We start from the raw sequence: 25,211 nt of genomic DNA, 5'->3' as shown, positions 1-25,211 counted from the left end.
GGCAAACGATCATATAAGGACAGACACGACAGACTGAGAAAAATGCCAGAAGGTTGCGTCCCTGCTGAGTTAGACGTCTGCGGTGATGACAACGGCGGTGATAATCACGATGCAAGTACACTGACCTCAGAGGATCATTAACACTGCGTTGTGGTCATAGTAATACACCGAGTGGTTTTATGTGCTTTTTGTTGTAACCCGTTGAGTGGGTTGATGTGCTTTCTGTTGTAACCCGTTGAGTGGGTTGATCTGCTTTTTGTTGTAACCCGTTGAGTGGGTTGATGTGCTTTTTGTTGTAACCCGTTGAGTGGGTTGATGTGCTTTTGGTTGTAACCCGTTGAGTGGGTTTATGTGCTTTCTGGGTGTAATGCACCCAACGTGGCAATATGATCCAACAAACTGAGGTTCACCAGTGTACGAAATCGAAAATGATCTGTTGTGTCATTACGGTCTGACTGGCGACTCACAGAACGCACCTAACACTTTGAATACAAATTATAACATTACAAATTTCTATTCTCTTTTATTTTTCTGTTGTCAAACCTCCGAACGAAACTTTGTTGTTGCACTGGACCCTTGACTTACTTGGACATTTAGTTAAATCGTAAATAATGTCAGTTGTATCGAATCTAATGTAAGAAAACACGATATTTTAGTTACACACGAGGACGTGTGATAGTCAGGATGGCCGTGTCGGAGATGAAAGAACACCGGAGCCTTTGGAATTTTGGCTAATCCCGCAACAATGTAACCTAGAGTCTACTATAGCTGTAATTGAACAATTGTAGTTATTCAACCCAATTGTAATTGTTCGAGAGTCGTGATAATGAGCTTGGGCTCGAGGCGACAGTCAGTCGCCGAACGTAGCCGCGGTCACGGGATGAACGCTTTGCCTAACAAAGGTATGGGGTAATTCTATAGCTCTCCTTAAAAGAAATATTCGTGGCGACACGCGACAGTAAACATTCCAACGGTTTCTGTCCCGTGGTTGGCCACACGCAGACACTATTCTTCGGGTAAGATGATTGCCAGACGTCGATGCGTCTCCGCAGTACATGTTCGGCTAGCCCGAGGGCCCGTTATAAATCTTAAGGTTTAGTTAACTAAAGTCCTTCAAACAGACAAACAGTCTCAGTCCCAACCACGGGAAGATAGGGGAGACATATTTTTCAACGAGCGGCGTCTCCCACTAGCAACTTTCCCTCGAGGGCGTCTAGCATCTTTTTCTAACCACCGATATGGAGATTGACCAATTAGCAGCAACGCCAATTTCCCTTACTTTCTGAACGAAGGCTTTTCTCGACGAATCCGAAAATCTCGTATCCTTAGACACACCCCGTTATAGTTTTCCTCTGTGGCATCATCGGGACGGGAAAGGCATTCTTTCTCGCGATCTCATTGATGAAAGGAGTAATTCTTTACGATCAGTGAATATTACGCGTCCGACTTAGATTTTGTGAGTACGTTCATCTATCATCCCGTCGACCGCGGATTCGTTATTGAACCTAGGATCATTGTCATTAGTATCTCGAGCACCTAACTACCGCGGTTACTTGTCCGGTTCTATAATAATCGTATTTGCACTAGTCAATGTCTTCTCCATTGCATAACGACAACGTGTAACACAAACGAAGATTCGTTTCACGCCCCTAACCCTAATTCTAATGTAAAGACGACATATATATATATGTATATATATATATATATATATATTAATATTACATTTGCAGTGTAAAATGGAATGAAACGAGCGCTAAAACATCGAAATATCTCCAACCGGAAGGAAATGACAGTTAGCTTCCGTCAAAATCGACGAAATCTTCGCGATTTGCGAGCTATTTTGCTTGTCTCGAAGCTTAATCGGTAGTGCATTGCATTTCCAGTGTAAAATGGAGTTAAACGAGCGCATAAGCGTCGAAATATCTCCAACGGGAAGGAAGGGGCAGTTAGTTTTCCTCAAAATCGACGAAATCTTCGTGATTTACGAGCTATATTGCTTGTTTCGACGCTTAAACAGCAGTGCATTGCATTTGCAGTGGAAAATGGAGTTCAACGAGCGCTTAAACGTCGAAATATATCCAACGGGAAGGGAATGACGGCTACTTTTCGTCAAAATCTACGAAATCATCGCGATTTGCGAGCTATTTTGCTTGCTTCGACGCTGAAACGGTCGTGCATAACATTTACAGTGTAAAATGGAGTTTAGCAAGCGCTTAAACGTCGAAGTGTCTCCAACGGGAAGGAAATGACGGTTAGTTTTCGTCACAATCGAAGAAATCTTCGCGATTTGGGAGCTGTTTTGCTTGTTTCGTCGCTTAAACGGTAGTGCATTACATTTGCAGTGTAAAATGGAGTTCAGTGAGCGCTTAAACGTCGAAATATCTCCAACGGGAAAGAAATGACTGCTAGATTTCATCAATATCGACGGAATCATCGCGATTTGCGACCAATTTCGCTTGTTTCGACGCTGAAACGGTAGAGCATTGCATTTGCAGTGTAAAATGGAGAACAATGTGCGCTGAAACGTCGAAATAACTCCAACGGGAAGGAAATGACGGCTAGATTTCATCGAAATCGACAAAATCTTCGCTATTTGCGTGCAATTTTGCTTGTTTCGACGCTTAAAGGGTAGTGCATTGCATTTGCAGTGTAAAATGGAGTTCAACGAGCTGTCAAACGTCGTAGTATCTCCAACGGGAAGGAAATGACAGTTTTCGTCACAATCGAAGAAATCTTCGCGATTTGGGAGCTGTTTTGCTTGTATCGACGCTTAAACGGTAGTGCATTACATTTGCAGTGTAAAATGGAGTTCAGAGAGCGCTTAAACGTCGAAATATCTCCAACGGAAAGGAAATGACGGCTAGTTTTCTTCAAAATCGGCGAAATCTTCGCGATTTGCGAGCTATTTTGCTTGTTTCGACGCTTAAACGGTAGTGCATTACATTCGCTGTGTAAAACTGAGTCCAACGAGCGCTTAAACGTCGAAATATCTCCAACGGGAAGGAAATGACGGCTAGATTTCATCGAAATCGACGAAGTCTTCGCGATTTGGAAGCTATTTTGCATGTTTCGACGCTGAAACGGTAGTGCGTTACATTTGCAGTGTTAAATGGTGTTCAGCGAGTGCTTATACGTCGAAATGTCTCCAACGGGAAGGAAATGACGGCTAGATTTCATCGAAATCGACGAAATCTTCGCGATTTATGAGCAATTTTGCTTGTTTCGACGCTGAACCGGTAGTGCGTTACATTTGCTGTGTAAAACTGAGTCCAACGAGAGCTTAAACGTCGAAGTATCTCCAACGGGAAGGAAATGACAGTTAGTTCTCGTCAAGATCGACGAAATCTTCGCGATTTGCGAGCTATTTTGCTTGTTACGACGCTTAAGCGGTAGTACATTGCATTTGCAGTGTAAAATGGACTTCAACGAGCGCTTAAACGTCGAAATATCTGCAACGTGAAGGAAATGACGGAATGTTTACGCAAAAAAATATGAAATTAACATGATATATACATTACTACATAAGTTATATATAAAATATGTATATTATACCCTTGCCTACTGACTGATATGAATTTCTTTCGGTCTCGAATGCGTTAATAGACAGCGCAAAGAAGTCGAAATTACTTATTGTAATTAGTAAAACGACCTGAGAGGCAGACAGATAAAAGAAAGAAGGAATATTATATTAGCGGCATTTTTGTAGCCATTATATATGGTTTCGATCGCATAATTAATCAGTATCAACTTACCAGTCTTTAACGGAAGGACAAAAAGAAGAGCAGACGGCACACAGACCGCAATCATGATCATTTTCAAGTAGAATCTCAAATTGCCGTACATCTTCGAAAACTTCGTTAGTCGTAAGGGATCAAAGGATGATGTCCGCGCTAGGGAAAATAGATGAGAAGCGGCTATTTCAACAACCACCGTGTAGGTACTGCACTAGCCAGAAGTATCTGCGACAGAAATCAGAATACACTCGTTTTCGCATGGTTGGATCAATTTCGCGTGGGACTAACCTGATTGAACCTAACGCAGGATAATTGCTCAACTCACGACTTTAACCAGCCCGCTTGATTTTCTGTAAATGCTTGAAATTGACGCTTGGATTCTTTCCAGATTAACTAGCTTTGCCCCTCCCTCCCTTTATCTATTTTCTTAGATCGACTTAGACTGCCACAACATATTATCTTTCTTCTTTTCTTTCCTTTTCTTTCCTTTTGATCTTTTAAAGCCCTCAATCGCTGGCTATTTTGTATACTATATATTTTTTACACTCAATTACTCTGTAAGTCATAAGTACATATGTTTTACAACGTTATTTGTCATATTTCAGTTAAACCCCAGAAAAGCCAGAAATATATTTTCAGCATGTTTTAACGAGCCCCTGGCAAAGATCAAAACGAGTTGCGGCACAATTTAAAGCGACAAATAGCATCGCGTGTCTCGTTGTGGTAACACACGGTTCGCCAGCTTTTTAAAAGCGCTCTCCGTCTGCTTTTTCCTCTCTTCCCTGTCTCTTCGTTTTTCCTTAACAAGCAAACCCATTTTCGCGAGGACGAGAGTACGGAAATGACGTACTGGCAATTTTGTTTTGTGATAATACAAGCAGCTCGGTTTCAGTGAATTAAACTTGACCCCAAGCTTCTACTTATCTACGTTCCTTTCCTTTATTTTCCCTTCTATATCTGTTTTGCGGTTTTCCACATTTCCATCACAATAAACCATGTTTTTTCTCGATTTTACATGTTAGCCAATGATTCACGGCAAAAGCGTCGACTGTAAAAATATTTGTAGTTGCAATAGCAACAAGTATGTTTTCTCAAATAGAAAATATTGGGAGCGTACACGCTGGCAAGACAATTCATGAATAGCTCGTCCTCTGCTTGTTATGTGTTTCGATACTGTTAGCAAACAAATTCATGAAACATACTGGTATAGCGTAAAATGAACATAAAAGTATTGCGTACACTTGAGAGCTGAACTTTGGTTGTTACACGTATATTATACATATACGCACACAGTTATGTATATGTATATATATATAGAAAATTCCTTAGAACCTTGAGCTTAATAACATATTACATAACATATAACATATAATGACATATAATAACATATAATAACATATTCACAAGGAGGTGAACTTTACTTACCAATTACCAAAGTTTCTTCCGCCAAATAATACATAAAAATTGAAAAAGATAATGTAACTAGTTTTAACTTTTTTTTGTGTTATAATTTGAATCACTCGATTTATCCGACTGAGGATGGTCGATCGCAATCTCAATTTATACGTGTTCTCATCGCATGAAATAGATCACATGAGGGATTTTCAAAAGTCGATGGAATATTAATCGCGATTAATTATTTGTAGGTGTATTCTGTGCGGCTAAAGCAGACACCTAATGAATTATTGAGTACCAGGAATGTTAGCGGTAAACAGGATTGCGGCTATGAATGATTCTCTAATGTCTATATTAGAGATGAATTTGATAATTTATCCTCATAATATGCAATCCGCTTTTAAGTGGAAATCATAATTAACAATTTCTGTTTGATTAAATATGAAAAGCAGATAAATCGATACGCTTAAATCAATATTAGAATTTCTTAACATTTTTATCAAATATTTTAGCACTGTAAAAGCGTCGTAGTAGAGAAATATTAGGTTGTTCCAAAAGTTTCTTTCGTTTTATAAGAAAGTAATAGATGTACAACATTTTTCGTTTTATATTATTTTATTGAATTACGTGTGATCCACCTTTTCCAATTTAATGTAAAATAATATAGAATAACATAAAACAAAATATGTTGTGCATCTGTCATTTCTTTATAAAACGAAAGAAACTTGGGACAACCTAATAGGAATTTACTTTTATTATCCATTATAAAAATGGATTGTTAATCCTCTAGGAGATACGAACAATATAATTGCAATTAATAAGGAATAAGCTAGCATAACTTAAACCAGCTTTTGCAGAAAGCTATTAGCTAAAGATGTTTATTAAACAATGACAACATGAATTTTCTTGAGTACCCCATTTGGTACTTAATCTACTTCGTAAGTACTGTGTGTCCTAGCCTTCAAAGGATGCAATTTTAACCAGAATGTTTCACATTACTTACCCGTATTATTTCCTTGTAATATAATTTATATTTACATTATCTACGTTACGTTACATTCTACGCGTTAATGTAATGTGATTTTTATTTCTAATCGAAGTTATTCAAACGTTGTAGTATCTCAATAAAAAATTAACAGCCTGCAAAAACTTCACAGAAGCATTAGTTTCTTCGAAACTATTGAATTCAAATGGCTACTATTCCTTAACAATATGCACTCGACGACGTTTATCGAGAGAAGTATGTGGCGTAATAGTTAAACTTTCAATTCATATACATATATCGTTTATGAAAAAGTAGTCATTCTGCTTTTGTGATCTATGACACACTATAAATTCTCATAAGCTAACCAACGCGTAATCTTCTGTAACGTATTAATATAATATAGGTATGTATATCTCGACTTTGAGCAACCAATTGGTGCTAAATAAGCTTTAGTACATACTTCTTACACGTAACAAAAGACCAGTTAACATCTCTGCTCTTAAAAGAAAAACGAACGAAGCTCTGAAAAGCTGCAGAGTTCAGGTCGAATAACACCAGCTCAGATAAATAACCCTCTAACTTACCTTTGTCCTCATCGACGTCAGTGATTTTAAAGCTAGTTATAAAGTGCACTTCTCAGCCAGCGGCCACGGCAGTCAATATTATTTAACGGGTCTTAACGCGATGTAAAAAGGGAAAAAGGAGGAAAGAAGGAACAGGGAAGCAAAGAGAAGAGACGAATTTTTCATTTTCTCGAAACTGGATCAAGTTTCAGGCTGCTCGCCAAAGAGTCTGTAGCTAACGAGACAAGATTAGACAAACCACGCTTTAAAATTGCCACAGAACTATAATAATCCTCGAAATCAATACGATTCGTCGATCCATCGCCTGATTAAAAAATGAGATAGGATGAAGCTCACTAGTCGGCCTTTGAACTTTCAATAGCGCTTACGGCTCGTATACTCTAGTTTGAATGCTACAATGTAAGCCAAGTCAGCTGTAACTAGCGTTCGCGTGATTGTCGCTATCTATTATTCACGCGTTACACGTTCACCCGACAAACGCGTCTACCGGTTGACATTGTTTTCTGTCCTGAGTTTCAAAGCAATTATGTTGCTTCGTGTAATCAAATCTCGCCAAACTAACGATAAGTTCTTGTTTGACCTTACACAGTTATTAAAACTATACAAGTTAAACCAATCTAGCCTAAACAAGTAATGTCGTTATATATTCTTTTTTAAATCTATATATTGTTTAATAAATCGTGGTTAGGATATAGTAGCTGACAAAAATATTCGGACAGATATATTTGTAGAAACATTTTAGGAGTGTATTATGCATAGTGGCACTATTTAATACTGTACTGTGACTATCATGGTCGTGTTGGTATTATTCGAAACTAATCTGAAAATCTGTATGGAATTTGTAAGATATTTAGTACGAGTACTGTGCATTACTGATATGTACACAACCGAGACGAGATAACGAAGGTACTGCTCTCCATCGTTCATCGCTACGCGTTGCTAATAGCAACGTATACTGCATATATATCTCGCAAAGACCATAAAAGTACCCAATGGAACCACGTTTAATATTTGATAATAATGTCCCATTACAGTTTCGTCATTTTCAATTGATTAAACACGACCCTCTCTTTAAAAATTAGAAGATAAAATACGTAATACAAATCTACTCGAAATCTTTTAAACCTTACGGACGACCTTACGGACCTTACTTATGGTCTTTAAAAGCAGCAGGGATTAGCAGAATATTAACTGCGGATTTTTCTTGAACCGCAGCATGCAATATGAAATATGGTTATTAAAATGTACACTGAAAATTTCATATCCATAAGATACTCGTGCTTGTAGAACCTTGAAAATGAATTCTTAACCCAAATAGTCGACTGCGATACTCGAGAAATTTTGTGAAGCTGACGTCAATACCAATATGTACCGTCGTTGTGCTATTATTTCGTAATAAACCGTATTGATTGCACTTCCATTTCACGGAATTAATTTTTCCACACAAAAAGTGATAACGATAATCGAAAAGAGAAAAATATACTACCACTTTTCGTATCAGCATACACAAGCGCACTCGATTTTACACGAGTATACAATTTGCAAATTCGACGGAACGATCGGATTTAATTATTTTTTCGATATTTCAGGCATCAAGTTCTATTTACACATCGAACGTTGAAATACGGCGAAATACAAAATGTACAAACCACTCTGAACATTAATTAACTTTAAACGTTATTGATTAATTAAAGAAACCAACCATTGTGTTGATTTTTACATTTTGAAAAATTGTTATCCACTTTTGCTTTGTTTAAAAATTGAAAAAAAAATACTTTTATTGTAAGTCACGAGTATCTTTTTTATTTATTTAAACTTTAGATCAAATATTACAATTTATAAATATATCATTTATTTAGATATACTTGTAATATCTGTTTTATAAGTTTGTACAACCATTTATCTATTTATCTATTTTATTTGCAAATAATCTTTATAGACTGATTTTGTAAGGAATAAAAAATTGTGATTCTATTTAAAAACGATCGTGTCAGACTCAAGTGATAAGCGATATATATTTCAGCGATATATATATTCAGATTTCACCATCACATAAACGGTGCTATTGGAAACGTTTCACAATGGACGTCTTACAAGCGCCTGCGATGTCCGTCATATGTAAAGCTATACCACTGAATCACGGCCGCCATTTAGTGATTAAGGTCGATCACTTAGAGTTGTTAATCCGACATAATGGCGAGCAATACATCGAAAACATTATTGGAAACACAGTTACAGTTTAATTTCATTGAGCTTATTTGCAAATAAATGTGTACAATATATTTTAGAGGTTTTAAATATTATTGCTGACTAAACTTCGCGTCTGCGTATCATCTTTCTTTAACTTTTTTTGCATTTTCTTATCGACGCATGAAGACGAAATGCGTAAATTTTATTATTTATTTAAACATTACTATATTGTGCTCAAAGTAGCGGAATATCGTTCTATTATCAATATATGAAGAACTAAAAGAATTAAGAAAGAATTAAAAAAATATGTAGTTCAATCAATACTTCGTGTATTTTTCTATCTCCACAAGACAATATCCGGACCAGTTACGCTTGCAGTATCAACAAAGATTTGTCCAGCCATACGGAATAAGTCGTACTCAGTAGTTTAAAAGTATTAACCGCACGAACTCCAGAAACACTTTTGAAGTAACTTTCGAACCAATAAATCCCCAAACTAAGAACTGTCATATTTCGTCTCTATTTATCGAATATTGTGAGAAAATGCAAAAAAAAAAGAAGTTAAATAGAAAAAGTACTTGGAAACTTAAAAGAAAAAATCTCGAAAAATCTCTTAATACTTTTTACTGTCGTCTTGAGACGCACCATGTGTTAAGCTTCTTCGTAGTTACAACTTTTACCGCAGATGTAACGAACTGACAAATGCTTCGAATGGCGCGCGCGCGTCAACGCCTACACTTAAATTTTAAATAAATGTTTTAAATAAATGTTTAAAATAATACATTAAATGTATTAACTTTCTTGCGCAATTTCATTTAATTTCTTACGATATGGAGGGTTTAATTACGTTTAAGATATCTATTTGAATCTTTTAAATTCGAAGTTTTTTAAAAAATTACCTTAAACTTTATAAAATTAAATCGTTTTTCCACTTTGTTGTATCATAAAATAGTTATTTAAATTCAAAACTTACCGTCGTCTTGAAATATTCTATATTTTCCTCGTCTTAAAAAATCTCCCTACAGAAAAAATAAAGAAGAATAAAATCCCATATGTTAAATTTCACGTGATTGATGGAATACATAACGATAACGAGAACTAACTAGCGACAACAAGCAACCATTAGCAAGGACAACTGGCGACTATAACTGTCGTCTCTATGATGTATGGCGACTAAGGAGAACAGCCAGCAACTACGGATGACATGTAACAACCAACTGCCCCACTTCTAAAAGGCAACTAACTTGCAAACCCTTTGATGGTTTCTGTAGCGTGATATACCCCTTGAACGTGGTTAAAGAATGTGGTCGCCGCTGGACGGCGGTTTGGCAGCAGAGCGATCTCGCCAATTCAAAGCTTGACATTACAAACTACCCAGAATCATTAGGCTCGTTATCGAGCATCTAGCTTTCAGAAGGTGCTTTATCATATGATATGACTTCACGATATTTTTATAGCAAGAAGAATGGCCAACCTCTAACAAAACAAATTTTTACTAAGTGCTGCATGTGAGCTGCAGGCCGGCCTACTAGGGAAATTTGACGAATGAATAAACTAAAATATATACGAATATATTCGATATATCATAAAATGCCCGCATTATGTTCTCTAACACCATAGAGGAAACTAAATTTATATATTAAAAAATTGGAATGGAAAATTGGAATTATATATTAAATAATTGGAGTTAATTAAATTCTAACTTATCGATGACTCCATAAAAACCTTTATTTCCTAAAAATGTATATCTTCCAAATTCTCCTTAGAAAGTATCATAGAGAAAATATGAAACCTGAAAAATACATCACGCTGATGCCTCGATCAACCCTCGTGCTCCGCAGTCCATGTGTCCGAGCGATGAATTCCCTCCAAACAAGGAAAAATCAAAGGGAGGTCTCCTTCGAAGGACGTGAGAGGGTAAGGGAAGCAACGGGAACGATGATCACGCGATATACTGGCGGCGTACGTATAGAACGGCTGTTGCGAGAGAGTTCGCAAGAAACAAGAAGAAAAAAGGAATCGTAGGCCGACGCGACTATACGCTGTCGACGGACAAACAGCGACTGAGCTCAACTGAAACGAACTCTGTCGCAGTATGAGCACAGGCTACGTTCGCGGGAAAAAGTGGTGGGGATACATGGGAGGCAGACGTAGAGAGGACGGAGCTGCGAGCGTAATCGAAATCTCCGGAAAACTGGAGAGCCTGGGCAAGGGAGGCAACCAGGGTGGAGGACTAGTGCCTGTGAGCGCAAAACGGGTGTGGATACGGGAAGTCCTGCCTGGACAAGGAGGAGTTAAACCAAACCAACAAGTGTGAGGTTAGGACGGTGGAGCAGCCATATTAGGACGCGTGACAACAGCGCCGCTACACGGGCTACTCGAGGAACTACCCAGACGCAGCCATATTGGCGCGCGCGTCGAAGCGCGTTGCGCGGGCCACTTGAAAGTGACAGCGACTGGCAGAGTGGCAAGTGCTGACCGAGCGACATTTCCCGCCCAACGGGGAAACGGACGCATCCATGGCGAAAGAGAAGGAGGTAGAGGAAAACGCCAGGGGACGGAGGGAAACGGAACTGGCTGCGGAGCCGCCGCACGTTAGCACCAGGAGCATGACGAAGGCGATGCCGCCAAAGGAGGGACCCTCCCGCTTCACGCTGGACAAGGAGGGAATATGGACTGAGGAAGCAACAGAGGAGGAGGAAACCCCCGCCAGGGAAGCACCCCGAGCGAAGAGGAGGAAGGCCAACGAATCCCCCGAACTCCCCGCGGACCCGGCTGAAGAAATGAGATCAGCCACAACGGCGGACATAGGAGCCGAACTGATTCGCCGGGCCGCCGAGGTGGCCAGGGTTGCCGAGGCGCCCCGCGGCCACAAGGTCACGCAGGGGAAAACCCTGAAGGAGGCGGCGAGAACGATCACCGCGGGCGTGACAGAGTTAGTGAGGAGAACGGACCCTGTCACCGACGCACTCGCTATAACGCAAGGACGCATAGCAACACTGGAGGCGGAGGTAGAGGCACTCCAAAAAGAGCCGGCCTCGCGCCCCACCGCGGATGAGAACAGCTACAGGGCGCGTTTCGCTGCAGTCGAGCAGCAAGTAGAGGAGATGAGATCCTTGCTGCACCGACTGGAGGAACAACTGCAGGGAACAGAAAAAGGAGAAGGAAAGGAGGTCGCCCCTGTCGCGAACACGAGAGGGATGGAGCCTGGAGCCCCAAGCGCCCCAGCGCCCAAGGGAGGCCGAATGGCGGACACCGAATGGCAGACCGTCGGAAGGAAAACAAGAGGAAAGAAGAAGGAGGCAGGGAGGAAGCAGCCGGCGAAGCTGATCCCCGAGACAGGGGCGGAGAGCCAGAGGAAAACTCCGGAGAGTGGATCGGCGAACACACGAAGAGGGGGAGGCAGGGGGCCCCTCCCGCGCGCACCGCGGACGTCAGCTGTAACAATCACCCTGACGGACAAATCGAGCCAATCCTACGCGGAGGTGCTGGCTGCGGCCAAGGACAGTGTCTCCTTGGCCGAGCTCGGCATCAACACGATGAGGATGCGGAAGACCATCACCGGAGGTGTCATCTTAGAGGTCCCTGAGGACCAGGGAAGGGAGAAGGCCGCAGCGCTCGCAGCACAGCTGACGCGGGCTCTGGACCCGAACGAGGTCCGCGTGGCGACCCCCTTCCGAGTCGCGGAGGCAAGGGTGTCCCTGATAGACATAGCGGCCACCAAGGCGGAAATCCAGAACACCCTGGCAAGGGAGAGCGGCTGCAAGCCGGAGGACATCCGGCTGGGAGAAATCCGCCCCGCCCGGAACGGACTTGGCGCCGTATGGATACGAGGCCCTGCCAGTGCAGTGAGGAAACTGGCCCAGGCTGGAAAGGTCGCCATAGGCTGGTCGATGGCGAAGGTCGAAGCCTTCGAACGGAGACCGTTACAGTGCTACAGGTGCCTTGGGATAGGACACACGGGGAAGACCTGCACCGCCAAGGAGGACAAGGGGCACCTGTGCTTCAGATGCGGCGAACCAGGGCACCAGGCGAGAGCATGCACTACTGCGAGCCCGAAATGCCTGCTCTGCGAGGCGCTTGGAACATCGTCGGTGCACAGGATGGGGGGACCGGCCTGCGCCCCCTCGAAGAAGGGAACGAAAGGAGCCGCCCGCGGATCCACGGCTGCAAGAGGCAGCGAGAAAGGCTCCCCGCCGCAAAGCGACCCTAAGCCCGCGAACAAGGAGGTAGGCACGGAGGAAGCCACGAACAAGGAAAGGCCACCAAGGAACTGAGAATGCGCATCCTCCAGACTAACCTGGCAAGGTCAAGGCGAGCACAAGACCTGCTCCACCAAACCATCCGGGAGAGCACGGTCGCCCTGGCGGTGGTGGCGGAACCATACAGAGTTCTGGATGGCCCGGAGTAGGTCGGAGACACGGACGGAATGGTTGCCGTCACCTGGACATCAACGCCCGGGGCGTTTGCCCACGGAGCCCTGCTGGAACGGGGCAACGGGTACGCCGCGGTCGAGTGGGCAGGGATGATGGTGGTGGGGGTGTTCGTGTCACCCAACAGCGGAAGGGCAACATTCGAGGAATTCCTGAACGGAGTCGGCGACAGCGTCAGGCGACGACTCCCCCGGCAAGTGCTCGTCCTGGGAGACATCAACGCGCACTCCACGGAATGGGGGAACGCCAGGACCAACGCGCGCGGCCGCACGCTATCAAACTGGGCCGCGGGACTTGGTCTTCTGCTAGTGAACAGGGGCTCGACCAGTACCTGCGTGACGTGCAGAATGAGCTCCATTGTTGACATAACATGGGCCTCCCCCGAGGCATTCAAGCTGATCTCAGGCTGGAGAGTGGCCGAAGGGGTCGCGACGCTGTCGGACCACCTCTACATATTCATGGAGGTGGACGCACCTGGACCTGGAATGCCGACGACAAACGACGGGCGCGGCCCGCCGAGGGGAAGGCACGCGCGCCCACCACCCAGATGGAAAATAAAGGAGAGGAACGAAGACCTACTCCGGGCGGCTGCTATAGCAACAGCTTGGAGCTGGGAGGCCTCGACAACGACGACCGAAGCAGACGTGGAAGAGGAGGCCGAGAACCTCCGCCAAGCCATGACAGCAATCTGCGACGCATCCATGCCACGAGCCACACCAGGCACGGTGCAAAGCAGAGCAGTTTACTGGTGGAACCCCGGCATCGCGGAACTGAGGACGAGATGTGGCCGGGCCCGAAGACAGTACCTAAGGGCCCGCCGCTGGCGACGACGCGACGAAGAAGAAGTCTCCTTGCGCTTGTCGTGTAAAATTAAGGTAAAAATAAGGAACTTGTTAATTTCCGAAAAGGAGATTAAGTTCTTTTTATTTTTTTTACTCAATTTATACAATTTTTTCGGTTCGCGATGATACACTTTCGATGCTTGGATTAGTTAAGAATTTCTTTATTAGACTGACTGGATGATTTTGAAGGGAGCATTTATATTCTTCCATCCGTTGGAGTGGGAGAAGGTTTTGTTTATACTTAGTGTAAAATTCGGAGAACGGCTGGAGTGATCGAATGCCACTCAGGCGGCTGAGAACGGGTGCTGACCGGACGGTCACACGCGATAAGGCGTTCGGAATTTCGGTTTGTTATATACAATTGCTCGAATTTCGTCTGTGACACGCTACCGGACGTGCCGCGCGCTACGGCGCTCGCTACAGAGGGAAATTAAAAAAGCGAAGGACCGTGCCTGGTCCGAACTGGTTGAGACAGTCGAGTCGGACTCATGGGGGAGGCCATACAGGACGGTGACACGTAAACTGCGCGCGAAGGGCCCCCTGATAACGGCGGAAATAGAACCTGCACTGCTGACGCGGATCACCGGAACGCTCTTTCCCCCACAAGAAAACAGAGCGGCGGAACGGCCACGGGAAACGACACGACCGCTGGAATGGAGGGACGACTGGGGAGTCACGGAGGAGGAGATATGGGAGGCAACCAGAAGAATGACCGCCCGCAATGTGGCACCGGGCCCGGACGGAATCCCTGGCCGGATCTGGGGGGAAGTGATGGGGGTCATGGCCCCCAGACTCCGGCACCTCTTCACAAGATGCCTGAGGGAGGGAGTCTACCCCCGGGCGTGGCGGACAGCGCGGCTGGTCCTGCTCCATAAGGAGGGCCGACCGACGACCTCGCCGTCAGCGTACCGGCCGATATGCCTACTGGACGAGGTCGGCAAACTACTCGAGAGGGTAGTCGCCGCCCGCTTGGAACGACACATAGCGGGCCAAGTGCCAGGTTTGCACGAAAGCCAGTACGGCTTCCGGAAGGGGCGCTCGACGATTGACGCGGTCAGACGCGTACGAGCGATTGCGGAGGACATGGTCTCCCGGAAAGGCGTGGCGCTGGTGATTTCCCTGGACATCGTCAACGCGTTCAACACCATGCCATGGGACAGGATAGTGACGGCCCTGGAGCACTTCGAGGTTCCCAACTACCTCGTCCGATTGATCCGGGCCTACCTCGACGACAGGTGGGTGTTTTACGCCAGTAAGGAAGGAGAGGAAAAGCGATCCGTCGAGCGTGGCGTCCCGCAGGGCTCAGTGCTGGGCCCCATGCTATGGAACGTTGCGTACGACGAGGTACTACGATGCCCACTACCCCCAGGCGCGGCCATAGTATGCTATGCGGACGACACCCTAATCCGAGGGTCGAGGGTCGTGGCTGGCACGAGACGCTGCGCATTGGCGGAATCGCAACGGCCTGTGCGATCCATGCCGTGAACGAACTGGGCCTGAGAGTCTCCCCTGCGAAGTCGGAGGCCACCTGGTTCTTTGACAGGAAGAGGCGAGGGACACCACCGCCCGGCCTATGCATAAACATGGCAGGTAAAACCGTCCGGGTGGGGTCACAGATGAAGTATCTGGGACTCACCATCGACAGCCAGTGGACGTTCGAGCCGCACTTCGACTCACTGATCCCGAAGGTGTCAGCGGCTGCCAATGCCCTGTGCGGCATACTACCGAACATCGGCGGGGCCGGAGACGCGGTGCGCCGACTCTACGAGGGCGTCGTTCGGTCACGAGTGATGTACGGGGCCCCAGTATGGGCGGACGACCTGATGGCAAGCCGTCGCAGCATCCTGCTCCTGAGAAGGCTGCACAGAGTGACCGCCATCAGAATCATTAGGGGATACCGGACGGTGTCTCACGCGTCGGCGTCCACCCTAGCCGCGTCCGCTGCGGGCGCTGGCGCTCAAAAAGAGATACACCCGCCGGAGAGAATGGCACCCGGGAGAAGACCCCACCGAGCAGGCGGCTCCAAACGACACAGGAACCGCTGAGGAGGACACATGGAACCCAAAAGCATCCCTAACTAATTGTAACGGAGAGGACCGGATGTGGCACCAAATGGAATGGATGGATGGAATGGAAGGGAAATGGTGGAATAATCACCCCTGGAAGCCTATCCGGCGCGGGAGCCGTTCCCTGCCGGCACCCCTTGGGTGGCAGCTATTATAGGTATGCAAAACGGACGCCTCAGCGATTGTGGAAGCGATGTTGAGAGGGTCACAGGAATACGAGGCCGTCCGCCTCTTCTGCGAGCGAGTTATGCTCGCGAAGGAGCGAGCGGAAAGGGAGAGAAAGAAAAACTCTCACCCATGCAGGATAAGACGATGGAGAAGGAACGCAGTCAGACGACCCAGAGCCGCCCCGCCACCGCCCCAACGGACTACGACCAGAAGAAGTGACAGCACTAGGGGCAACGAACTCCCCCTAACGCCCACTCAATAGCCGGCTCGAACAAGAGAACGCGAGAAGGGGATGCAACTGAAGTTAATTCATAAGAGGTTCCTGGAGCACCCCTGTCACGCGCATAAGATGGTCATCGTGGAGTTTTAGTCGGTAGGAGTCCGACACTACTCTGCTGTTACGCGATTATTGCAGCAGCGGAGTATCCATGAGGATTTCTCCACGTACAAAAAAAAAAAAAAAAAGGCTACGTTCGCTAGTCGATCGAACACGTTCTGCGCCTTTCCTCGGCACCAGCGTCAAAACCACCCTCGACGAGCGCAACGCACTGGTGCACCTGCAATATTAACCACTGGTCTTTCCTTTTTCGCGCGATATTATATCAGCACCTATGATACCATTTCAAAGACCGCAATCAAAACATTAAATACCGCATTAAAGCCATACAATAATTCGCAATATTCATTCGTAAACGTTATTGTATATGTGCTTAATTAATCGTTATTATGTTTCGAATGATTTAATACCTCATATTCCATAAGCAGATATATGGTTCATTTTCACCTCAAGTACGATATAATTTGTAACAAATATTTATAATTCACAATGTAAAATATTTATAATTCATTGGAAATATTATTCTATCACGGTATAGTGGTCAAATTTCGCATAAATCACAAACATATGGTAGTCAAAAGCTATACTCACGACATGACAAATCATGATGATGTCATGAAAAATGGCGTCCGTCCATATATATTCAAACGCAACGAACAAGTTCGAACTTTTCGAGAATAAACGATTTGTTCGATAACATCTGTCGCGAGCTTCTCTCCCTTTAACGATAACAATTGACAACTAAAGCTCGAGAGGCTCGTAAGGATGAACAGCGACGAGTATCTAGAAGCTATGTACTCACCTGGGCAAGGAGACTCCAACACCAAGGACGTTGGAAGTTTCGAGAAGCGAAGATGGAAACTGATGTAGCACGTCAGGTCAACTCTGGCAAAAACTGCTAAAGAAAAATCCAACTAATTTGTTTCCAACAATAAAATGAAATTAATTTGTTTCACAAATTATTAACTGGATATTATTCAAAAATTATTCAAAATTCGCTTGATTGATTCGGGGCCCGGGACACTTGGGTCATGCCATTTTGGTAATGGACGAAAATGGCAGAAGGAAGAACGACCGTTTTTTTTCATATTTCTCTTTCCCCGGGAAACGAAAGAATGCCCGAGCACCTTGTTTCATTTCTTCTCGACATCAATTTCAATCTTTTTAAACGAAATATAATCTGAACGATGAAAAGTTCATTCAAATAATGCTCCGCGCCAGACACTCACGAAAATTAAGAAGAAACACGGAAAATTCGCGAATAAAACGGATTTCTTTGTCCCAGTGAGATAATAAATCTCGTACACGTGTTGGTTTTTAAAATCAATATATCCACCAATGTGCACTCGTTTAACAAGGGTGATGGAACGTGCCAAAAATCTCTCAAGAGGGTCTTGGCAACGGAAGAGTCGAAAATGTCACAATTATGAATGAAAAATTCGAATAGTTGCTGATTTTACAGTCGAAACCGATAAAGAACTCCAGATATTCCCACAATTAATTTACAATAAATTCGCGAAAATGATCGATTGCTGACGTCATTGTATTCTAGAAAGATTGTAAAACGATAAGAATTTATTGAAAAAACTTATATTCGATGATAACACTTCTAATAAGAGCACTAAGAGGAGCGATTCTGTACTCACCTTCCTGCCTCGAAGTACCGAACGCAATTAACCGTCCGCCCAGGATGGAACCGTTCGGAACTTTTGTAAGTCACTGCACGGCCGCTGCTTATGGTGGAAATGTAATAGATATAAGTACAGAGCGCGTGAGCGAACTAAAAGCGCGATAGAGAAGTAGAGAGAGGATGTTCCGTCCTTGTCTAATGACGCGCACTTGTACAGGAAATATGTAACAGCGGTATACGAGCAGCGTCAGTGTCCACTAGTGTGCATGCTTGATTAAACAAGGACAGGAAGTATCTATACATGGTGTTCTCTTTCTATTTCCATGTTGCATCCATCTTACTATACAGTACACACACTCAGCTATTCTATCATTATATTTGTGCGTTGCTTATGTGTGAACCAAACATTTCCATGACAACAAATCGTTTGTCTCTTGTTTGATGCTCGGTTTTCAACGGAGTTGAAAGAATTTTTTAAGAGAAACGTAATGGACGGGTTGTTTTTAAAGTAATAAACGGAAATTCTCGTATCCATTGAGAAACGATAGGCGATTTGAAAGTGTCACTATGAACGGTGATTTATCGATGCAAGGTAGTATGAATAAGATATTTTATAATCTGCGAAAAAAGGTAAGGAATATTCTAGATTTTAGATTTTAGAATTTCCACGTCACAGACGAGTGTGTTTTGTTATTTGATTTGTAATATTGCTGCAGTTCTCTTAATAGCTGTTCGTTTCATGCGATACTCGCACATAGTATCTATGACTTTTGCTTCTAACAATTTTTATAATTAGGCTGTATCAAATATTTTTAACGTTCGTGTTTCATGAAAAATCATGTGTAACTCGTTGAATTCGCAAATGTAACAAAAAATTACATGAAAACCCTTATATTATTGTAATGAAAAAATAATTATATTAGGAGGAGAGTCGTATTTCGGAACGTCATCGGAACATATTATACCTTGTATGTGATTATTTGGAACACAATGGGTGAGTATATTATAATTAAAATATATTCCTAGTTCCAATTCTTTTGAATAGTGTCAGTGACCAATCGAAATAGAAATCAGGGGACATCATGGAAAGAGAAGGCGAAACCAAATTTGAAAATTCGACATCGGTAATTCAGTAGTTAAGAATAACTCAATCGATAATGTAGATTAACTAGTTATAAACAAATATATGAAGTATAAATTCAAATTATTCTTATCCATCTAAAAATTGGAAATTAAAAAGCAGAAGACAAGAAATTATCTTCGAGGATCTATATAGTAAATACACATTCTTTTGCCTGTCTTACCTAGAGATAAAAAAGTTGTTTGATGGTTATCTTATAGTGTTCAGTCATTGCGAAAAATATTTTTAATTAGTTAAAAACTATAATTAATTAAAAACTACATTTTTTTATGTATATAGACGTTAGCGATGTATTATTCCGGGAAGCTCGTCTATCTCCCGAACATCGGGTTTGCGACAACATCGATTTGGAAATTATCGTTGCAGAGTATGAAAATGATTACAAGATGAAATTTCAAAAATATCCCATATTGTGTAAGAAAATAACTGGAAGGCGAATGGCGAGGGAAGTGACAAATGCAAGCAAAACGTAAGAATTTAAATTATTTAACGATATTAAACGGTATTCAACGTATTCAACGTATCGTATTCAACGTATCGTATTCAACGTATCGTATTCAACGTATCGTATTACAATATGATCCAGTGTTTGTAGAAGTATTGAGACAAAAGCCAAATCTGTTAGTAAACAAGCGAGAAGTGAGCCTGTGAAAGAGAGGAATCTACAGCAGAAGATAACTGATGACAATACGAATCATATTAATCTCGCAATGACAGTGACGTCAATATTCCCCAATGAGAGTGATGGACGTTCATCAGAAGAGCTATTTAACGTCCCAATGGAACAATCCATGCAATCGAAGATATTGAAATGCATTGAAAAGCTTTATTCAGATAATCCGGAATTACAAGGCTGAGGACGTCTCATGCGTAAGTTATTTTCGATTAATATACGTATCGTAAAGCTTTTAAACGATAAAATTCCCGTCGATAAACCGTCCAACGTATATCGACGATGACGTGATTTCAGTAACGCTTCAAATATCAAATTACGTAACACTTACTTAAGAAGACGCCATTTTATCTTTGTATCGTCACAGGAGATCATAGTAAACAAATTAAATGTACATTGGGATGACGTTATAGGCCTAGAGGAATGTAAAACCGCTGTTAAGGAGGCCGTTGTGTATCCCCTTAAGTATCCTATCTTTTTTGATGGCCCGTTTTTCCCCTGGAAAGGTATTTTGCTATACGGCCCACCTGGTACAGGTAAGATACTCGCATTCTTTTCATTTCTGTACGTGTTTACAAGAAATATACAAAACAGGGAAAACGAAGTTAGCGAAGGCAGTCGCGACAAAATGCCATTGCACCTTTTTTAACATAACTGCCAGCTCATTGGTCAGCAAATGGAGAGGCGATTCCGAGAAGTATATACGTGTAAGTTGCTTTGTCTATGTAAGTTTCTTTGTTCCTTTGTCTATGAAGGAGAGATTCTAGGTATAAAAAGATTTGATTTTATTTTTCGTCATTTATATATAAATAGAATAGTTATTTGGAAAACGAAATGATATCATATTCGTGATGAGGCAATGAATTTAAGGAATTTCGAATATAATATTTAATGAATAATACATTTGTTAAACTGAACAGGTTTTATTTGAACTTGCCTATAGTCATTCGCCTACAATTATTTTTATCGGCGAGATTGACTGGATCGCCACAAATAAAGGAGACTGTATATTGTCTGAACCTGCAAAGAGATTCAGATCAGAACTTCTTTCTAGATTGGATGAATTAGTGTCTAATGAGAATTCTAATGTAGTTCTTCTGGCTACAACTAATTCCCCTTGGTACGTATATCACGTTATTTCAATGTTTTCTAAGTAGAAAATATCGTAATATTTCTCCAAATTCCAAATATGTTATTGTGTTGTTTGAAGTATTCCTTCATTATTATTAGTATAATAGAACGATACTATTTATTGTAAATATGTTATTAGGGGCATTGATGCAGCTTTACTCAGGCGTCTCGAAAAGCAAATATACGTATCATAACCCAATGAAGTTGCTCGACTTGGTATATTCAAATTATACCTTAGCAACCACTTATTAGAAAATACAGATATTGTAAACCACATAGTAAAATGTACTGAAAGATATTCTTGTGCAGATATAAAATTGCTCTGTAAGCAAGCGTGGCTACTAGAAATAAGCCCGATATGGAGGAGACTTGAAAAGAAAGAAACACCTGTTACCACTTTGAAATATGAATTAAAAAGTTATGAAATATTAGCAAAATTGTTAAAAAAAATGTCACCTACAGTTATGCAAATAGATAAATATGATACGTGGAACAAATAAATACGCAATCGTAAGGACAGATATTGAAAAATATAAATAAATGGATTATCGTTCGAGAAATCATTCGCATGTGTGTCATGTGTGTATGCGCGCATGTGTGTGCGCGCATGTGTGTCATGTGTGTCATGTGTGTGCGCGTGTGTGTGTGCGCACGCGCTATAGGCTAAGTTTAAAATGTTCGGTTGTATTATATCCTTGTATTATATATGTCGGAGATGAAAGGAAAACCGGAACCTTCTCTTTGCAATTTTGAGGAAGCCTTCTAATGCTTTAGCCTAGATTTTATCATAACTGTAATTAAGCAATTGTCATTTGTAATTGTTTGATATTTGTGAAAGCGAAAGTGGGTTCGAGGTGACAACTGGTCGAACGTAGCCACGGTCACGGGATAAACGTTTTGCCTGACGAAGGTGTGGATCGGTTGTATTGTTCTCCCTAGAAATCACATAGAATTGTACTTTAGAGATGTCGATATAATGGGACACACGTTGTATTAGGAATCAATCTCCAGACAGAAACTGCCTAGTAACAGCGTTTGAATCTTTCTCGATGTTTCCAAAGAGTATACAACAAACAAATGCAGTCGTATAGCGAAAAAGATTTTCATCAGATATTCATTCGTGTGATCCCCTTGGAAAGTGATACATCGAGCAATTTACCGAGTGTCTCAGCAATTGTATTTTGTGTTTAAAATTATTCTACACATAGTAAAGAGTTATCCCGTTGACCGTGGATTCGTTTGAACTTCGGAACATTGTTAATAGCGTTAATTAAATTCATTATTCGTGAAACCTATCGATCGTTAATCTCATTATACGTTAAATTCATTATTCGTAAGACATATTATTCGTTAAACTTATTAATCTTTAATCTAATTATTAGTTAAACTTATCGTTTGTTAATCTTATTATTTATTAAACTCATTATTCATAATATTTTGTAAAATCTTGTTTATTCGCGTAAATATATTCTCTGTTTCGTAAAACAATGGCTAATTCAAACGAAGGATCATTACGCGCCTTAAATCCTAATGATAACCCGACATATATATGTGAGTGTATTTTATCAAAAATATGTTTTTTATGTTTTCTTATCTTAATAATTATTTTTAAAAAAGACTTAAAGTCTTATATGAAAATAAAGCTGTTCTTTATTTCAAATAATTGAAGTAAATAAATACAATGAGTTTTATATTTTATTACATCTTATATTATTGTTATATTGTTATTGAAAAAGTTGATATAATCAACAGTTCTTCCTGTTCTCTTGATTGTTTCTTGCTTGTTTCAAACCATGATAATAACCTACAAAAGAAATAACATAGTCCATTGAAAATTTAATATACAATAAAATACTTATATGAAATAATTACCTGTGTAATATACCATGTAACCACTAATATACCATGACATCAACATACTTGAAAGTGCGTCTGTATCATTATCTGGTAATCTAGTACATTTTATTAAAATTTCGTATTTTTTTTCCAAATAAAATGTTAAACTTATTCCAAATTACTTATTAATATTAGAAGTATTCAGCATTCCATTAGAATTTTTAAATTGTACTTACTTGGCCATTAATTGTGGTGGTAAAGGAGGTGCAGGTGGCATTATATCAGTCATCGAATTGAAAGATGGTCCCGGTATGAAGTGATGTTTATACGCATTTGCTTCTTCAGAGTCACAATCCATTTTTTCTACATTATATTTTTTCGAATTTACATTTGTAGAAAAATTAGTCTCACAAGTCTCATCGTTCTCTTCATTGAATTTATCTTCCAAAGCTTTCTTTTGTTGTGCTATTTGACTTTGCAAACCTTCTGATTCTAAAAGAGAACTCAACTCGACTTTCTCTGTATTACCATAGCCTAAACACAGAGTAAAAGAAATTTTTGTCATTTAATAGAATGACTGAGTGCCATTCGGTTACTGTCCTTACAGGCAATGTATTAGAATTTCCCGTGCATAAATGTATATGTATAAATGTTTGCCTTGATATATGTAGTAATAATCACTCGTCTAATGAGGAGAATTATATTCCAAGCAGCTAATAATGAACAATAAGTAACATGCATGTTTATGGTTCATGACCCTATATCCCACGGGTCTCCCCATAGACATTGACAGGTACTCCTGCCCAGTTAAGGACCTGCTGAATGACACTGTGATAGACTATGCGAAAGCCTTTACTTCATATATATATGTATTTTTAGTACATTTCTTAATTGACATAACCATCATGCTAAAGGTATTACCTACAAATTTTACAACACACGTGCTGTTGAGGTTATTCGGTGTGTAAACAGAGAAAACACGTGGATAAATTGTAAAGTAGAAAATATATTTAAATAGAAGTGTAATAAGTAAAAATACAATTTGAGCTGGTCCAGATCCGCACGCTAGCTGTGTTACCTAATAACTGAAAAACCCCGAAGCCAACGTCGCCTGTCCACTGTTTATGGCCTGACTTCGTCGCAGTCTTTTGTCTACACGCTGTCGATGGCTTCAGTGCTTGAGAAAACTAAAAAAGACCAGATGTAGAGTTTTCTTAGAAGTGAACTTCAACACCCTCCCTAAAACTCTACATCCCTACAAACAATTATCTCAAATTTACAAATTATCTCTTAATATTTTCTAACTCTTGTCGTAAATATCTGAAAATTAATTTGTCAGTGCCTTCTCAAGTACATTTGCCAGCCGCCTTTCTCTTTTCCATACAAATTAATTTATTACACAAAAAAAAAAAAAAACTAGAAGACTAAACAGATCATGTAGAGTTTTTCCTCTTTTTTTTTTTGAGAAGTAATATTCACTTCGACACCCTCTCTAAAAGCTCTACATGTTTACAAACAATTACATCTTAATATCTTTTTTACTTTTCAAACCTAACTTTTTCCTTAACTATTCAAATCCTCGGTTTTGGCAACGCCTTTGTACATATATCTGCCAATTGCTCTTCGCTTGTTACATACGTTATATCAATTTCGCCTCTATTGTATAAATCTCGCAAGAAATGATCTCGCAAGAAATGATATCTTATGTCAATATGCTTACTTCTTTGATGGAATTCTGGATTCTTAATTAATTTCACGGCACTAGTATTGTCTACATATAGCATATACTTAAGGATCTCTAATTTACATTCAAGAAATATTTTCTTTAGCCACATAATTTCTTTCGCTCCTGAGGCTGCACTGACATATTCAGCTTCGGTCGTAGATAGAGCTATACATTGTTGTCGCTTACATTGCCATGTGATGGCCGCATTCGCATACTTACATACAACGCCTGATGTCGACTTTTTTGTTTCTTTGTCGCCTGCATAGTCAGCGTCACTAAAGGTTTCGAGACTGCCTGCTTTTGTATATAAGAGTCCCATGTCTGCGGTCCCTTTTATGTA

The 25,211-nt window shown here is 41.5% G+C and overlaps 2 protein-coding genes across 2 annotated transcripts; one reads left to right on the top strand and one right to left on the bottom strand.

The window, feature by feature from the left end:
• The first annotated feature begins 19,354 nt into the window (after positions 1 to 19,354).
• LOC117241485 (katanin p60 ATPase-containing subunit A-like 2) lies at positions 19,355 to 21,503 on the top strand. The gene is made up of 7 exons (XM_033507402.1): positions 19,355 to 19,358; positions 19,785 to 19,974; positions 20,101 to 20,357; positions 20,592 to 20,714; positions 20,773 to 20,885; positions 21,099 to 21,298; positions 21,449 to 21,503. The coding sequence occupies exons 1-7, from the start codon at positions 19,355 to 19,357 to the stop codon at positions 21,501 to 21,503; spliced, it is 942 nt and encodes a 313-aa protein (XP_033363293.1).
• Positions 21,504 to 23,017: 1,514 nt separating this feature from the next.
• On the bottom strand, positions 23,018 to 24,092 carry LOC117241484 (survival motor neuron protein-like). Its single transcript, XM_033507401.1, has 4 exons — positions 24,067 to 24,092; positions 23,382 to 23,679; positions 23,182 to 23,261; positions 23,018 to 23,113 (listed from the first exon to the last, which is right to left on the bottom strand). The coding sequence occupies exons 2-4, from the start codon at positions 23,501 to 23,503 to the stop codon at positions 23,055 to 23,057; spliced, it is 261 nt and encodes an 86-aa protein (XP_033363292.1). The 5' UTR covers positions 23,504 to 23,679; positions 24,067 to 24,092; the 3' UTR covers positions 23,018 to 23,054.
• Positions 24,093 to 25,211: the final 1,119 nt, after the last annotated feature.

This window comes from Bombus vosnesenskii, unplaced genomic scaffold (assembly GCF_011952255.1).
Source record: "Bombus vosnesenskii isolate JDL3184/JDL3185 unplaced genomic scaffold, Bvos_JDL3184-5_v1.1 scf7180000015987, whole genome shotgun sequence".
Classification (NCBI taxonomy): domain Eukaryota; kingdom Metazoa; phylum Arthropoda; class Insecta; order Hymenoptera; family Apidae; genus Bombus; species Bombus vosnesenskii.
Note: the sequence above shows the minus strand (reverse complement) of the source record. Positions and strands in the feature narration are given on the sequence as shown.